General features: G+C 42.6%; 1 protein-coding gene across 3 annotated transcripts; it reads left to right on the top strand.

Annotated features, from left to right (window-relative positions):
• Positions 1–5,941: 5,941 nt before the first annotated feature.
• TPBG (trophoblast glycoprotein) lies at positions 5,942–15,573 on the top strand. 3 transcript variants are annotated; one of them, XM_039532739.1, is made up of 3 exons: positions 5,942–5,967; positions 12,622–12,783; positions 13,461–15,573. In XM_039532739.1, exons 1-3 carry the CDS (start codon positions 5,957–5,959, stop codon positions 14,848–14,850), a joined length of 1,563 nt encoding a protein of 520 aa, XP_039388673.1. In that variant the 5' UTR covers positions 5,942–5,956; the 3' UTR covers positions 14,851–15,573. The 3 variants fall into 3 exon arrangements, with proteins under 3 accessions (XP_039388673.1, XP_039388674.1, XP_039388676.1); XM_039532740.1 differs by lacking the exons at positions 5,942–5,967; positions 12,622–12,783 and adding an exon at positions 12,969–13,074; XM_039532742.1 differs by lacking the exons at positions 5,942–5,967; positions 12,622–12,783 and adding an exon at positions 13,092–13,305.
• Positions 15,574–18,251: the final 2,678 nt, after the last annotated feature.

Genomic DNA, 18,251 nt, shown 5'->3' with positions numbered 1-18,251 from the left:
AGGTAACTAAAAGATCTGGGCATTAATCAAAATGGTGATTCAAAGATTTCTATTGTTATTTTGCTATCTGTGTCTGCTGCTACAATAAAAATGCCTGCCATGCAACATGTTTGATATTTTTAGCTCTCCTTGTGCTCCCATCTTGAGCAAGAGGGGCCAGGGACAGTCAACCAAGAGGGAGAGAGATCCTCAAGCAGCACAGGAAGGCTAGATTTTAGGCAAATAACTTTTTGCCCAACCGTTCCATCCTGGTCAGCATTTTGAGCATGCTAGGAAGGAGAGGGTGACAAAAGCTGAACAAATAAGAGAATGAAGGTTACTGCCCAGAGACGGACGTCTGTCAGTTCATGTAGTGATACCTGAGCAAGGTGGCAGTGCCCAGTCAGAACCTGGAGCAAAGTTATTTAAACCTCCCTATAGAGTCAGTACCCAGATGGTTTATTGCAATACAGCACATAATACTAACTGGTAGAAGTTCCTCAGCGGCGCTGCCAGGCTGGCTCTATGCCTGGCTCTCAGGGGCCATCTCTGGCACCCTCTGTACCTGGATCTCTGCCTTAGCGTTGGGCATGCCAAAAAGATGTTACAGGGGGCATCCCTCCCCCATGTAATACCCTTTGGCCAATGTGCCCAAGGCAGGGAGCCTGACAATGTTGCCGGCTTCAGAGATTTTACTGAGAGTCTTATAATATTTGCTGTTTTACTTTAAGCTTCTGCTCCCGGGAATCATGTCAGTATATAAGAACCTGAGCTTTTATATTAAAAAAGCCCTCGCAGTTGCAGAGAAGAACTTGAAAACATGAACCGTAAAGGCTCAAAACCAAGAAGGCAAATAAAAAGAATGGTTAAAAAGGTATTTGCCTATACACAGGCACAAATAACCAATATAGAACAGATCCTGGCACTGAAACAATGGCAAAGGAGCGTGGTACTTTGAAGAGGTTTCGACATACTACTATGAGTTTTTAATAACATTAATTAAACCCTTTCTATACCTATTCTTCTCTCTCTCCTATTTTTGCAGCTATTGATCTTGACTTTGTTTTCCTGCAAGTCTGAACTTTGACTTGGCAGCACACAATTGGCAAGGTGAGGGCATTTTTAATGCTGATATTAGATGCTAGATGAAATGCACACTGAAAGGAGACTCCACTGCCCTGGGTTATATAAATGCTACCTCCAGTTTAAATGTAAGTGGTGGCTGTTTATCTTTTAACCTCTTTTACGCTTCAGTAGAAAATACAATAAAGAGCAAGTAAATGCAGCATCCAGACCCACATTCTTCAGTCTCTTCCCCCCAGCCCTGTTTCATGGCTTGCAGCATCTGTTCAGAGACATATGGATTTGCTGTAGCATTCATTGTGTTCAAAGGGCTAAATGAATTGCAGGGGCAGGCAATTATGACAAGCCAGAAGTGCAAAATGCTGCAGTTCAGTTATTCTATGGCTTTGGGACTATGGGCAGCTACGTGTTAACATCAGAATGTTTCTATCGTCTATCTTCAGAAATGCTGTAATATTATAGGATTCCTGTTTACAATGAACTCCTTAATACAAATAAATGTAAGTTCTCTGCACATTGCACTCCTTATTTTCAAGAGGTAAGAGTAGTCTTTTAAAAAGCTCTTATTATTTTCATTTAAATTGTTTACCCTTCAAGGAAACACTTGGCTCTAACCCCAATTTAGATTAACATACAACCCTCTTCAGAGCTCATTTATGTTAATAACTACCATTAGTGAATTTATATGATAAGCAATAAAATATTCCCCATACTAAAAACTTTTAGTAGAATTTTTTTTAAAACACTGTGACCTAAAGATAATTTAGACCGTAGTAACAACTCCTTTCTGGCCCTGTTCTCTGACTCCATATTAATTTTTAAATGTCGTGTATTTATTTGGTATCAAAGTGCTGAACCTCAGAATATCTTAATCTAGTTATAGAAGAAGTAACTTTTGCCCACTGTTCTTCTTTCTTGCCACTTCTCTATTTGGGGTCAATTACTTTTATAGCCTTCTTCTAAAACTCATGATTATACACCTGGCTGTCATGCAACGTGGCCTCTCTAAAGTCTGCTGACATCCAGTACAAGTATCAAGTCTTTGACCTCCACCGTGGTCATCTTCCACCTATGATCATTGCAAGGGCCATTCTACCAGTGTAAATGTCAGATCTCTGTTGGACACTTTTGCTCATTATGGGTCTAAATTCTGGTCAGACTAACTACATTCTGCTCTGGGTTCTAAATGCATCGATTCAACAGGAAAGTCTTAAAAGAAGTATAGATTTTTGTTATATTGTTTGTGGTTCCCTGTGCAGCACAAGATGATATAATTTTGGGTTTACCTTCCAGAAGGGAATGCGTGTCTTAGGAAATGGGATGTGCTGTGCCTTCCCATGCAGAGCTCATCTCAGCATCTGTATGTGTAGCTGCAGCTGGGTGTGTCCCTACCTGTATATGTGCTGGAGTAGTGCAATTTGAAGCCTGGGGGAAGGCTTGGCAGGCTGCATAGCACTGCAGTGAGAGGGAGCCCAGGCTAGTGGGTCAGGTGTGCTCAGTGGTACCCCAGTTCCAAGTGGTACCCTGTGGGGGGACACCCATGATCTTCTTAAGCTAATGTTTGTAGCAGGTTTATTCAACAATACCCAACATGCAGTACTGCAATGAAAGAGCATTCTTCATGACAAGTGTGCTAAGACACTATAAAAAAAAATCTTTCATTTGATTACTTATTAAAGTTTAAGAAATTTAATAAACTTTTAACCTGTTAAACATCACTGTGGAGTTGGTTATTATTCAGAGAGCGTTTCATAACTACAGCTGATTGAACAAATTTTTTTGGAGAAAATTTTCAAATAAAAAAAATTTCTTTCAAAATGTTTGTGGGAAAATTTCAAAACAATTCACTTTAGATGTTTTTATTATAACTGACATTTTTATTTTGAGTTGTTTTTGAAAACTGAAAAATTCTAGATTTGTCTTTATTTCCCCTTTCTCTTCCTTTGCCTTTTACCTACCTGCCCACATCCACAGAGCACAACAGAGTAATAGGCAATAATTGGAGGCATACCAATCTCCTAGAAGTGGAAGGGACCTTGAAAGGTCATGGAGTCCAGCCCCCTGCTTTCACTAGCAGGACCAATTTTTTTGCCCCAGATCCCTAAGTGGCCCCCTCAAAGACTGAACTCACAACCCTGGGTTTAGCAAGCCAATGCTCAAACCACTGAGCTATCCCTCCCCTCAATGGCCTTAAGAACAACTCTGACATCATAACCCCTAGTGAATGATATCTAAGGACTTTCTCTCTCCCACTTTTTCCTCTCTCTTTTATTCTACTCTAACTTTTCAAAAATCTCTCCAACTTTGAAAAACTTGAGTGACAAAAGAAAAAATGAAGCTCTGTAACTCTTAGTTTATAGTTTCCCATTAAAAATCATTTTTAAAAATCAAAAGTAATATTTTTCCACAACAAATTTTGATTTAAACTTCTTTTTTTGGGGGGGGGGGGGATTTTTCAGCTGAAACTATTCAGCCAGCTCTATTCATAACCTTGAAATACTATTAACAAATGCTCTGGCACTAGTCTTTTCCAATTTATATTCATTCAGAATAGTTAGTAAATCAGAACTCTGGTAGTGTATGGAATGGAATCTAAGACATTAACTCTTATGAAAAATGCATGCAATACTATAAAAAGACCTATATAGTTAATTAAAACCAGGATTTTTGTGTCAGTGGCTGGCTAATAATTAGATACCCCAAGGATCATTATTGTTTTATTCCTCCGTAGTAATCGCATTTTTTAAAGATCAAACCAGGGCAGAAAGAATGAAAATTGAACATTTAGATACTAATTTTATTAGGCAAACAGAAATAGAATAGCTTCTTCCTTTACACACAATTGACTTAGTGATTCTTGACATGGATAGATTAGGAAAAGAGAAACCATTTAAAAGGACAAGTGCTCAGAAACTGTATTTCCTGAGCAGTTCCTTCATATATTAATGCCTTCTGTGCGGTCTTTGGTTAGTCCTAGATTTTTAAGGCTCTCCTGTATTGTAGTTTGCACATTCTAGTACTCCCAGAAAATATGTTGAATCATCCAGGATTGAAATCTCCTGGGCAAGATGCAATGCTGGAATTTTATTTAAAATTCCTTACATCATAAAAGGCAATTACACCTGCCAGTTCAGGGGGAGTCTCAAAGGCACAGATGGCAGGTATGAAAGGAGCAAAGCACCTGTCACTGGATGAACTCACTGCCAGACTGACACTTTGCAGGCATAGCATTGCAGGGGTTCTTCTGCTCTAGCACTGCCTGTTGTCTGTCATCTGATGCCACAGCAGTCTGCAGCTTCCGTGGTGTAGCCCTCTGGCCAAGTCACCTTCTGGTTGTCTTCTTCCAGGGTAACAGAAAAATCCAAAGTTTAATGGTCCTTATGCCAGGCCTTTAGCCCCCGTCAGGGACTCATCAGTCTCTACCTCTTTTAATCCAGAGATTTGTATTCCGCCTCTTGCTGGGTGAGGCCTAAGGGAACCCAAGCCCAGCTTCTCCTCTAGGTTCCAGCCCAGGAACCCTGTGTTAGGCAGCTAATGACTGCTCCTTACAATCCCTTAGGCACTTCCTGGGCTGCTCCCACCTTTTCCCTCTTTGTCCACATCTCTCACAGAGCCATGGACTCCACTCTCCTACTCTGGAGTTCTCCCTCCCCAGTTTCTTGCCAACAAGCTCCTGAGGTACTTCCTCTACACCACTCTCAGCCTCTCTAGCAACAGTCCTTCTCTAACTGAGCTGAACCTTTTATGCCAGTTGCTGTTAATTGGCTGCTTAGGGTATGTCTACACAGCAATAAAAGACCTGCAGCATGGCTGCAGCTGGCCCAGGCTTGCATGGGCTCAGGCTGTAGGCTAAAACATGTCGTGTAGACATTGGGGCTTAGTCTGGAGCTCAAGCTCTGGTACCATCCACTCTTGCAGGATCCCCAAGCTCAAATATCTACACTGCAGTTTTTCAGCCCCACAGCCCAAGCCCCACAAGTCTAAGCCAGTTAATTTTTTATCCCGCTGTAGACCTATCCTTCGTCTCAGCTGGAGCAATAATTGGTCCATCTATTAATCCTTTCCTGGCTGTCACAGTGTGGGGTCTATACACCACATCAGAATGCTATTTGTGCCCTTGTGAATCTCTCTCTCTAAGCAAATTACATGGCAGAAACATTGTGATAAATTATATTTGCCTTCTCCCAGGTTTAGTTAATCAACTCTTATTACAGAGAACAGAATATGAATTCTGAAGTACTTTCCTGAATTGGGTAAAGAAGTTTGTTTAAAATTCCACTGCTCAGGTGTGCCCATTAGGCAGTTCCACAGTCTAAGCAAGCTCATTTCTTGGTATCCAGTCTGCATTTTAATTTGCTTAATTTTCTCCCATTACTCCTACTTATTCCTCTCAAATTATGCTAGACAATTTCTCTTCCTCCTTAGTGTTTACCCTCTTCCAAGTGTTTATAGACCTTTTGATATCCCCCTTAGTCTTTGTCTGGGCAAGCTATACATATTTAAAATTCTTTTGTATTGTTCCTCATAAATCAATCCCACCAGCCCCTAATCACTTTTATTCCTCTTTTCTGAATTATCTTGTCATCTCTGGAGACTTGCTGGTACTGGGGTGCCAGAATTGAATGCAATATTTTAGGTGCAGTCTCACTGGTGCTGCACAGAAGAGGAATGATCACCTTCCTGCTCTATGACAACATGTCTCTTCTTGTGCAGCCCTCCAAAAAAAATCACACAGGCTTTCCTTCCTCCCCCAGATTATAAAGGTACATTTACAAGCATGCAATCAGTCCAAAGAAGAGGAGCTGCAGCTCCCAAGAAAAGCAGAAAACTGACAGAGAGATGAGAGGGAAAGGAAAGAAAAGCAGAAGTGAAGGAGAAGAGAGGTGTTCAGTGAATGAACAGCAGGTATAACATTAAAGTGTAATATGGAGGTTCACAGTCGATAATTGATCATACATGAAAAGAAAGAGAGACCTGATTCTCCAGTGTTTTACTCCTTGTAAACTCGTGTACTCCTTTACATTTGTGGTTGTAAAACATATTTTTTTGTTCTCTTAGGAATGTGCATTATTTTATTTAGTGTTGAAATAAAATTTACTAGACAGTAATCATGAGATCCACTTGTATACTCCTTGTAAACTTTTACAAGTTTTACATCCACATTGCAAAAGTGTAAATAACTACACAAGGTGCAAGACAGTGGAGAATCACGCCTCATATGTTTTCAATTTCTTCCAATCTGTTCAGTCTTTCATATGCCACCCTTTCCAAATCCTTCAGATCACAAAGTTCACAGTCTAATCCTCTATGCTTGAGATGTTGAGGCCCTGCATTTCTGCGGCACTTATGAAACCGGGGCAGAGTCAGCTTCTTCGCATTAAATGAGGTCCAGAGACCTTGGAATTGCACTAGAATGAATAGCTGTGCTTTGAGTGGGACTATTGTTTGAAATTTGAGGGAGCAGGGCCCAGATTCAGTGCTGCACTGAGTTTCTACAGGGAAGAGGAGCCAATCAGGAGCCTGCTGAGGTTCCTTGATTCTCACAGCAAAACTGCTCCCTGTAGAAGCCTGGATGGTGCTTTAAATTATGTCAGCTTTCAACAATCCCAAAGTAACCACACACCAGCTAGTTGGATCATGCTGTGCTCCAGTCATGCATCGTCCCCACTCACTACACTGAAACCAAGACAGGGCATGGCACAGGAGGCAGGCATTTCAGCCGTGACAGCTGAGAGCTCCCTCGTGCCAGGGGAAATCACAACTGGCCAGATCCAGCTGCTCTCCAACCCTTAGCTACACCTTGTCACAATGTTTAAAATTAGGTACCATGATAACAGCTTTCCAGTCTTCAGGAGCTGTTTCCATTCCTCGGGTCTATTCACATCATCAGTATCTGCTGTTTCACATTTCCTTTCCTTAACAACTCTCTGGTGAATACATCTTATCTGAGAGCCAGATTCTGCTACTCTTACACAGTGTTTAAACCTTACCCAATGAATCATCCCATTGATTAACCACTGCAGAACAATGGGAGCAGAGAGAGACAAGAGGCAGGGAATCCCATGAAATTTATGAGCTCGCTATGGCCCCTGTCTCCCCAGTCTCTGTCAGTTGTTTTTGCCTATTCCCCCAGGTTCTGTGCTTGATTCATGCTCTCATTTGCAGCTTTCCCTCCCTGTTGGCTTTTTAAAGTCCACAGGACCTGCTAAAGACCTTGGTAGTTCACCAAAAAAACAAGGGCCCAATGTGGATTACTGCAGGTTTTAAGGAGACAAAAATGGGACCAGGATGGAGAATCAAGATATGGCATGTGGGAAATCAGGAAAAGGAAGGGACTGTTGGGGGCGGGGACGGGCAGATGACTTGTGTACAATGGGGCCAAAGAAAACCAATGGAATTTAGGAGCTTTGCAGGCATTCATTAGTGAGGAATAAGGAAAACCCGGAGGAGTTTAGGATTAATTGGATCAAGGTAATTAGCAGCCAGCTGCCTGTGTAGATGTGCTGTGACTGAAAAACTTCATTGTTCAAATTGTTCATTGTTACAAGAATCTGGAAGAGTCGCCTCCTCCTTTGTAGGCACCAAAAGAAATCAGTCTAAAAAGCAAGCTTTTATCATTCATGACTTTTCCAATCATGCCCCCCAATGATTCTGGGGTAGTCAAAGCAACTATGGCAGTTAAAAACAAATCACCCAGTATTATGTATTTGTAGATTTTTGCAGTTGTCTTAATCTCAAACATACTAATGTCCTAAATCTCAGATCTGCAAACCTACTCCTCCTGTTTTCCTGCTATTTACAACTGGTAATCAATAAATTCCATTGGTTTATTTCTATAACAGGTACTCTTCATTGCTTTCCCTGATGGATGTCTGCAAATAGAAGGAAAAAATACTTAATTTTGATGAAAAAATATGTTAAATAAACTAAGGAAATAAGATCACAAAATTGGTCTGAAATCAATAAGATGAAATTCAGTAAAGAGAAGTGCAAAATACTACACATAGGGAGGAAAAATCCAATGCACAAATACAAAGTGGGGAATAACTGGCTGGTGCTAGTACTGCTGAAAAGGACCTAGGGGTTATAGTGGGTCACAAATTGTATATAAGCCAACAATGTGATGCAGTTTGGAAAATGGCTAACAATGTTTTAATAGGAGTGTTGCATAAAGACAAAGGAGGTAGTTGTCGTGCCCCACTCAGCACTGGTGAGGCCTCAGCTGGAGTACTGTGTCCTGTTTTGAGTGTCACACTTTAAGAAACAGCTAGACAAACTGCAGAGAATCCAGAGGAGAGCAACAAAAATTATAAAATATAACCTATAAGGAAAGGTTAAAAAAACTGGACATGTTTAGCCTTATGAAAAGAAGACTAAGGGTGACCTGGTAACAAGCTTCAAAAATTGTAAGGACTGTTATAAAGAGGATGGTGATCAGTTGTTCTCCATATCCACAGAAGCTAGGACAAGAAAAAGTTGGCTTAACCTGCAGCAAGCAAGATTTTGGCTAGATATTAGGAAAAACTTTATACCTGGAAGGATAGTTAAGTACTGGAATAGGTTGTGACAGGTTGGGTCACAGAGATCCCCTTGTGAACTGCCACCTGATGTGTTGGGACTACCTCTGAGCCTGTTTTCCCTGGCAGCTTGGGACTTCAGTACCTTGCCTCGTTGTGCCAGAAACACTAGTCTGCTAGAAACATAGGCCCACGTCCGATCCACGTCCCCCAAAAACTGCAAGCTTAACTAAAAACAGCTTAAAAAGTGCCCCTGTCTCCAACACCCAGATACCCAGTTCCCAATGGGATCCAAACCCCAAATAAATCCATTTTACTTTGTATAAAGCTTATACAGGATAAACTCATAAATTGTTCGACCTCTATTACACGGATAGAGAGATATGCACAGCTGTTTGCTCCCCCACAAATTACTTGCTTGTTCTGGGTTAATTAATAAGTAAAAAGTGATTTTATTAAATATAAAAAGTAGGATTTAAGTGGTTCCAAGTAATAACAGACACAACAAAGTAAGTTACCAAGCAAAATAAAATAAAACACCTTAGGCAAGTCTAAGTCTAATACAGTAGGAAACTAAATGCAGGTAAATCTCATTTTCAGAGCTATTCCAATAAGCTTCTTTTACAGACTAGACTTCCTCCTAGTCTGGGTCCAGCAATCACTCACACCCCCATAGTTACTGTCCTTTGTTCCAGTTTCTTTCAGGCATCTTTTTGGGGTGGAGAGGTTATCTTTTGAGCCAGCTGAAGACAAAATGGAGGGGCTTCCAGACTATATAAGTCTCTTTCTCTTGTGCAACATCACAGACCCAATATGGGTCTCTAGCCACCTGGGCAAGTCACATGTCTATGAATGATTCAGTTTTTTTACAGGCCGACCCCATTGTTTACATGTTAGTTTGAACGTTCCCAGGAAAGCTCAGATGTGGATTGGTGTCTCTCAAAGTCCATTGTTAGTTAAGTACTCCCAATTACTTGAATAACCCCTTCACACTATGTTGACCAAATCTGCCTTATGTGCTTCCTACAGCAAAACACTTTAAATACAAGCATAGAGCCAACGCTCATAACTTCGGATATAAAAATGATACACGCATACAAACAGGATGAATATATTCAGTACATCATAACCTTTGCAAAGATATGTTACATGGCTGTGACGGAGCGATTCTGGCGGGACCCAGCTGAGAGTGTCAAATCAGGACCAATTGCTTAAACTGGGGTTAGCTAGGCCCTAGGCTTTTTTTCACTTCCACAAACCAAAACCAAACCAGCCAGAAAAAAAGGACTTTGGTCTCACCCTGGCTAACCACAAGTCACACAAGCAATTTCCTTTCCCAGTCTCCAGTCTCACCATCCACACCAGTGCACTCGTCTGGGGATGAATTGTGATGAAAAACACACCCCAAAAAAAAAAAAGAAAGCAATCCCCAAAGGACAAAGCCCCAGACCCAGGTCAATATACACATCACATCTCATCACAACACACGCAATTGCATCTTAATTTCAAAAGAATCTAAAAAAGGTTTTATTTACAAGGAAAAAAAAAAAGAGGAAGAAAGAGAAGAAATGGAATAAAATCAATACAATACAAGTAATGGCAAGTTCTTTGTTCGGCAGTCTCTGGAATACATCCCCACCGGGATGGGGTCGTTCAGTCCCCTGTAAAGCTTCAGTTGTAGCAAAGTCCCCTCCCCAGAGGTCAGAAGCAGGATTGAAGACAAGATGGAATGCATCAGCCTTATATAGACTTTTTTTTGTGGTGTAAGAACCTCTTTGTCGTCACTGAAAATTAAAGCAAAAAAAAGCCTGGAGTCACATGGGCCAGTCCCTGCATACTTTGCTGAGTCAAGTCTGCTGTCTGCTCTCTTCTCTCCATGGGGTTGTGTGTAGCTGATGATCTTTAATGGGCCATCAAGCCATGCAGGCAGGGCTACAGCTTTGTCTGTTTGGACACAGAGGAGGCAGGCAAAAATAAATACAAATACAGACAGTACATTATACTTTACTAACTAAAAAAACACATACACACACAGACACATACAGACATAATAACAACCCACCACCTGAACCTGGTCTTATTATTATACCCCCTTTACCTTTACTTAGGATGCCACTACAGGACCCTCCTTGCACCCATGTTTTGTTCTATATGGTTCCCATTTATATCAATAACGTCACAATGGCATAACTAGCATACACCATATTCCAGTTATGTCATATTTACACTCATAAGCATATTTCTATAAAGCATTACAGGGTGCAAAGTCACATAGGTTACCAAGGAAGGTTGCAGAATCCCCATAACTACACAACATGACCTCTCAAGGTCCCTTCCAGCCATCCTACATTTCTATGTTTCTATAAATGACCTGGGATGCAGGAAATCTCGACCACACTAAAGTTCAACTGTCTAATCACAGGCTTACTTTTTTGGAGAAGGGATGGAGGTAGGAAATAAAATGAGGAGCAACTCTAATAAACCTTGTGTAGTACTCCTGTTCATAACATTGTTATTCTAAAGCTTGTAATTTGTCAAATTTTCAGGAGTAATAATCACCTGTCCTGGGTTAGCTTTGGACAATGTCAATCCTGGGGTCATAGTGTGACCTCCATAAAGCTAGTAGATACACAGACAAACATACTGACTTAAAGAATAGAACTTTAGAAAACTTTTTAAATTCTGTAAGTAGTTTTTCTTTCTCCTTGCCACACAAGTTGTCATTCAAGTGGTTGACAGGAAACTTAGTAAATAATTCCCTGCACTCTGCTTTCATTAACACAACATAAATACTTCAGGAGTCAGAAGCTAAATCAACTAGATTATGTATCTATTTAGGACAAAACCCCTCTCCATCCTTTCGGTTTCTGTATTTTTTACTTTTCACAGTTTGTTTTATGTTGCATTACACATTTTTGTGAAGTGATTTGTGTTTTGGTGGCTGCATTCATAACGCTTCCATAAGGACAAAAAAAAATTGCTGGTGGTCTGAACCATTTTTACTCCCATAAAACTGCCTCTATATTCCCCAGGCACTACCCCAAGCACAAATACTGTTATCTGCCCACATAAAGTGATTGTCTCCATATTATCAGAGCTTGCAATTTGATACTACCTTTTACACAGCAGTCACAGAAGGACAGACCAAGGAAAAGGTACTTCTATCCCATTCTCACTAGCAAATTTAAATATACAATGTATTGTTTTGAGATTTTTAGTTTATAATTCTCTTGAACATGGAGTCACTTTACATTAGATCTAAAATTCACTGATATTTCAATCATGTCTGAGCTTCAATTTTGTTCATTTTAATCAAACATAAGTTTATAAATAATCAGCAGAATGTTCCCCAAAGCCACCTGTCCTAGAAATCAGTTGGTATGGGGGAATGGATATTTTAGAACAAAATATCATGCTAGATTTAAGTGATGAATCTCCCAATCTCCTTAAGTGTACCCTAATCACCTGTCCTCTGCAAAGGTGGGCTGGCTCCAGAGCACAGTAGCTATTTCTCAGGTCTGACAAACTCTCACTTTTTGTCCCCAAGCATTACTGCACTGAAAGTTGTGTGCTGTTGTGATCAGTTTCACACCTGGAAGGGAAGGCTGGCAACTCCTCGGTAACTGGGCTGACTGCTCTTGTCCTCTTTGAACACCTTGATGAAGCCTCCAACAATGACATCTGTTATCCCACGGAGAGATATGGTGAGCGAGGTACTATCTTTCATCGGTCCAATCTAAGATAGTACCTCACTCACCTTGTCCCTCTAATAGCCTGGGACCAACAGGCTATAACCACATCCCTTAGCTGAGTCACATATAACCCTAGTACTAGTTTTGACTTTGTTGCAACAGCCGTTCTTTGGTTCTCCAGCCTTCCTCTCACACTGGAGGGCAGGGAGGATAGTTTATTTGTTCCCCACACTCCGCTGTCAACCAGATGCCACTGTCAGCCCACCTCGACCATCTTGAAACCAAAACCTCACTTACACACCCTTCAGCTGACTAAAAGCTTTAGTAGGGGGACGTTTGATCTTCAACAGGAGCGTGAGAGCAGGGCCGGGGACGTTCTCCTGTCTTCAACATCAGCCACATTTCTGTCTGCTGGGGCTGCCCTACTCCGCCTGCTCCGCCGGGATCCCGTCAGTTCCCCCCCGGCCGGACTGGGGAGCGCTCCACGTGGCTCCGCTCAGCTCAGCTCCAAGGTAAATGTGCGGAAGCAGCACCAAGCTGGGGAAGCGGGGACCTCCCTCTGGGGCTCCCTGGCACCGGGCCGCGTGCCAGCGCTGGGCTGCCAGGGGACATTCCCGGAACAGGGAGCGGGCGTTCGCAGGGGGCATGTCCCGACCCCTCCCCTGGCCGCGGTTGGTCTGTGCTGGCAGCGGGGGCGGGACCGCGGGGGAAGAGGTGGCCGCCGAGCCGGGGGAGCCCGGTCACTTCCTCGCACTCGGTTGCCACGGAGTTTGCACGGGGCTCGCTCGGCGCCGAGCCGGGAGGTGAGGCTGGAGGCGGCGGCGCGGGGTGTCGCGCCCCGGCACAACTTCGCGGGTGGAGTCGGGTCTCTCTTGCAGCGGCGGCTTTGTCGGGGCGGTATCGCAGCCGCCACCTCTGGAGTGGGGCAGCCCGCTGAGCCGCGCGAGGGGCTAAGGCTAGATTGAGGTTTACCCGGGCGCGGAGAGCTTCCCCCGGGAGAGCAGGGCGGGGACAGCGGAGCCGGGCTGTGCCGGGTAAGGAGTGACCCCGGCGGGCGGCCCTGCGCGGGGTGGAGGGCACGGGTGAGGCTGGGGAGCCTCCCTTTATTGCCGGGGGGCTGCTGGGGGGGGCGGCGCTCCGCAGGTCCGGCGAAGTGCTGCCGCTTTATCCGTCTCTTTGCTCCTTGCAGGTCTCGCTGGGGTGAGGGGCCGCCCCTCCCCCTCGCCCCGCGCCGAAGAAGGGGAGCGGGTGGCTGCCTGCGAGGCGCCCCAGGCCCTGAGGGTGCTGCCTGGCTCCTCTCCTGCACGCCCCGGGGGCAGCGGAACGTGCCCCGGGGGCAGCGGAGAGTTTCTGTCCAGGCTCCCGCGGCGGGCAGCGGCGTCCGGATCCCGGCGAGCGCGAGGATGGCAGGACGCGCTCTGCGGGGCTCGGCGCCCGCGGCCCCGGGCGGGGAGAGGCGGGCAGCGCTGGGGCTGCTGCTGCTGCTGCTGCAGGTGCTGCTGGGCTGGGGCTCGGCTCAGCAGCCCGGCTCCTGCCCCGCGCCCTGCGAGTGCTCCGAGGTGGCCCGGACGGTGAAGTGCGTGAATAGGAACCTGACGGCGGTGCCCTCGGACCTGCCGTCCTACGCGCGGCTCCTCTTCCTCACGGGCAACCGGCTCGCCAGCCTCCCGGCCGGCGCCTTCCTTTCGCCCCCGCTGCCCCAGCTCAGCCTCCTCAACCTGAGCGGCAGCCACCTGGAGCAGGTGGAGGCGGGCGCCTTCGCCAGCCTGCCCAGCCTGAGGCAGCTGGACCTGAGCGGCAACGCCCTGGCCAGGCTCAGCCCCGAGGCCTTCGGCAACGCCAGCAGCCCCCTGGAGGAGCTGAACCTCAGCAACTCCCTCAGCAACCAGAGCGCGGTGGCCGCCCTGGCCGAGCTGCTGGGCTCCGGGGTACTGGGCAACCTGAGCCGCCTGGAGCTGGCCGACAACAGGCTGCTCTCCCTGCCCGCGGGCATGTTCTCCTCCCTGCCCAGCCTGCAGCACCTGGACCTGCGCAACAACTCCCTGATGAGCTTACGGGCCGCGACCTTCCACAGCCTGGCCCAGCTTCAGAGCCTCGACCTCAGCCACAACTCCCTGAAGTGCCTGAAGAACGCCACCATAGCCCAGCTCCGCAGCCGGCCCGCGCTCCGCAGGATCAGCCTGGGCCACAATACCTGGGTTTGCGACTGCTGCATCGAGCACCTGGTGAGCTGGCTCAAGGAGAGCGAGCAGGTGGAAGGGAAAGGGGCCTTGAAGTGCTCATACCCTGACAAGATGCGGGACAAACCCCTGGTGAAGACCAACAGCTCAGACCTGGACTGTTCTGTGCCTGTAGACAGCCAGTCCCAACTGCAAACTTCATATGTCTTCTTAGGGATAGTGCTGGCTCTCATTGGAGCGATTTTTCTCCTAGTTTTGTATTTGAACCGAAAAGGAATCAAAAAGTGGATGTACAATATCAGAGATGCATGTAGGGATCACATGGAGGGATATCACTACAGATATGAGATGAACGCAGACCCCAGGTTAACAAACCTCAGCTCTAGTTCTGATGTATGAAGATACACTGTGGAAGCAGGGCAAGGCACAATAGCTATGCATGAAATGTAGACTTAAGCTTTACCCCCATGCTCACTTCCCTTCTCTCAGAGAAACAACAGATTTATTTGTGCCATGTGGGGAATATGCCTCCATGTAATGTAAAGGTGATGACGATTTTCTGTTACCCTGAAACATTGAGCAATTGTGCATGGTGTTGGGCTGTACATAAGAAACATGCTGCTATTCCCTCGCTTCCCTCCCATCCCCCACCTGTTTTTCTTTGGAACTTGCTCTCAATACTTATTTGAAACATTTTTCAAGATCTAAAGTGAAAAAGATCCTCTCTTTGATGTTCCCAACCTGCAAGAGCATATAAAATTTACCAATACAGATACTATCCAACAAAAGCTGCCTCAACTTTTTTGGGAAAGAAGCTTTATTCATCAATTAGTTTTGTTCTTATGTATCCTAACAGAGAAGAAAATTTTATTCCATAAACTACCTGCAGATTTAAAAAGCTCCTAACAACTCTGTACAAAGAAGCAACTAAAATAGTGAGCATGCACAAATACTTTGTAGTTTTACATATTAGGGAAAACTTACAACCTCAATAAGCCGCTTACTCTTTTGTAAAGTTCTTTTTATGGCAGTTTACGTGAAAATAGGATGCTTTTTTAATATAAACTGCATATAAACTCAGTTTGAACTGTTAAATAATTCAATAAATGTTCTTACAAAGAACTACTGTTGTGCTGAAATTTGTTTAATGATAAAACTGTAAAATAAATGCATGGAAGTATAAGTTTGGAGAATATAATGTTATTCACAAGTAGTTGTTCCATTAATTCATGGAAAACAAATTCTGTTTTTTATAGAACAGGGTCCAGTTTAGAGTCTGGTTATAAGTATTCACATGGCAATTTGTGAAACACCATATAAGAATGTATAGATTCCACAGGGAGAACAGATTTCCCTTAGTAAAAAGCCCAGCAAACAAAACAAAAAAGGAACAGAGGCTAATACTAGGTTCTCCCTTATCACTAAAATACTGCACGATTATAAACAAATAAAAATGACGTGAAAATGTACACTTCAGTTAAAAATCAACTGTGACGATGTATGCTTAAAACTTTAGAAAATTGCATCTAAATTATTGCTTTTAATTATAAAATAGATTTTCCATAGTAAATTAAATGTTCACAAATCCTGAAGGCACAATTTGGCACATAAAACTTAACTTATTTGAACCTTGCAATCCTTGGATAATGCTGAAGTAATCTACACTGTGCATCATGTTTTGAGATCTGACCTAATTTTACTGCTTCTTAAAACTACTAACAGGTGATCTTTAATAATAATTCTATACATGTTTGTGCTTGACATTTGCCTATAAGTGACATTGTTTAAATATTTATGCAAAATACATAAGGAAGAACTTTTATCATATTGCCTAGTATTTAATTTTGATGGCACATATTGAAAGGATAGCAACTGAACCATCTGTAGCCACCAATAACCTAATGAGCTTTCTCTTATAAACAGATTCTAAATGAAAGGGGACAGATTCACATTGAACTTTTAACACTTAATTTAATATTTCCGCTTTTTGGCTGAGCACTTCAATTATTTTATCTGACATTCTTAAACAATACTTAACCTAATATAAAGTTTGTCTGGTACATAGATTATTTTTGCTTTTAATAGTGAAAATTTTAGTAGCTATGCCTTTCATAAGACTTTATGAACATAAAGTAGCTCTTAAACTAAAATATTGGGTAAAAAAATATAAACTTAGTCTGACAGTTGTCACTATTTAAATGCAGCTTTTTTTATTCCTGCAGCCTGTGGCATTCTCAAAGTAACTAATTTGTTTTAAGACTAACTTCTGTAGCTTGAAATCATCAATATTCACTAATGCTGACATTTGTTTTGTTTTAAATGTACAGCATATACAATTTTGAGAATAAGGAAAAGGGACAAACACTCAATCTTGATGAATGTATTTTAAAACTAATGACGTATGATAGCTTCTCCTACTCTGATGATGAATATAAGGATCACAGAACACTAGGTTCAGTTTACAGATTCAAAAAAGAACAAAAAACCCAATACCTTCCCAAAAGTCAGTTAAAGTATTTCAACAATAGTGCAATTTAGTGTCTGAATAACTTACGGTGCAACTACCAAAAATTCCTTAAAGCTCATGATTACTTAGTAAATGCAAAATACTGTGTTATAAAATAGTATTTGTTAAGCTATGTTGTATTGGTTATTTCAGAGATTGTCACTTTCCATGTCATTGGCCTGTAGGTACTACAGCTGTAGGTACATAATGTATAATAATAATTTCAAATATATACCAGCCAAGCAGTTTCCTGGATGTGTGGCCTTTGTTAATAGATAAGTTAAAAATAAATACAGTAAAATATCAGTCTGTCATACATAGCTTATTAAGGATAGCTAATTGACTATCTTAGTCAAATAATTTGTAACTAAAGAATTCAGCAAGTCAGTGTTTGTGTAGTGGAAGAGTGTCTCAATTGTACCAACATCTATTAGACTCAATGATTCAGTGTTTTTGTATGATAAAATCACTGTAGTAAAATTGTTGAGAGAATTAGTGACACCTGCTTTAAAAATAAGTTCTGCCATTTGCTTTCAAGTAGATTTAGTGTATGACCATTAGACTGTGACAGCATCGTGTTCTGCTGATATGCACCTAAAATGTTTGACCAATAATGAATGCTTTGGTGTTTTTGTAGAGACTATAAAATGCATCTGATCTTTAAAATCTTTTCTATAAAATTCATGGTTAGAGCTTGTCTTCCTTTTCTATAAGAAATAGTTACACAGAAGACAAGAATAAGATAGCTAGTTATAAAAGTGCTTCTGAATTTTTAAAAAGTGTACATTGTAAATGCTTTGGGTTTGCAGGGTTTTCTAAAGCGTACTCTTTCCCACTGCTTATCCTGCTTTGACACCTTAAATTTCATCTAATTACTACTTCCAAAGCAGTTTAACTGGTGGGATGGCTATTTTATTCCTTCAGACTTTAATAAAAAGTATGCAGTATTAAATGCCTATATTTAAAAAAAAAAAAAAGTTGAAAGCAACAGCTGAAAGTTCCAAATGGGCTGGTTGTCACTGAGGTTTCATAGGAAAGAGCATCTGGCCTAAAGCAAGGGGGAAAGCTTCAAGAAGGATGAGTAGTCAAGAATCAAAAAGGATAAATAGTATTAAATTAAGGGGTACATCGCTGTCCTAAAAGTAGTCTAATTATAACAATCTTAATCTTCTTTAAGAGGGGGAAGCAAAGTGAAGCTGGGAGTTAGAAGAATTTTAGTATGTTTCTCATAAATATGAAAAAGTGTAGTTTGGATAAGTTGTCATTGTCCATTCAGGGATAGAAAATTTCCCAA

The sequence above is a fragment of the Mauremys reevesii genome, linkage group 3, assembly GCF_016161935.1.
Source record: "Mauremys reevesii isolate NIE-2019 linkage group 3, ASM1616193v1, whole genome shotgun sequence".
In the NCBI taxonomy this organism is placed as follows: Eukaryota; Metazoa; Chordata; order Testudines; family Geoemydidae; genus Mauremys; species Mauremys reevesii.
The sequence above is the reverse complement of the archived record's forward strand: the minus strand, read 5'-3'. Positions and strand labels throughout refer to the sequence as shown.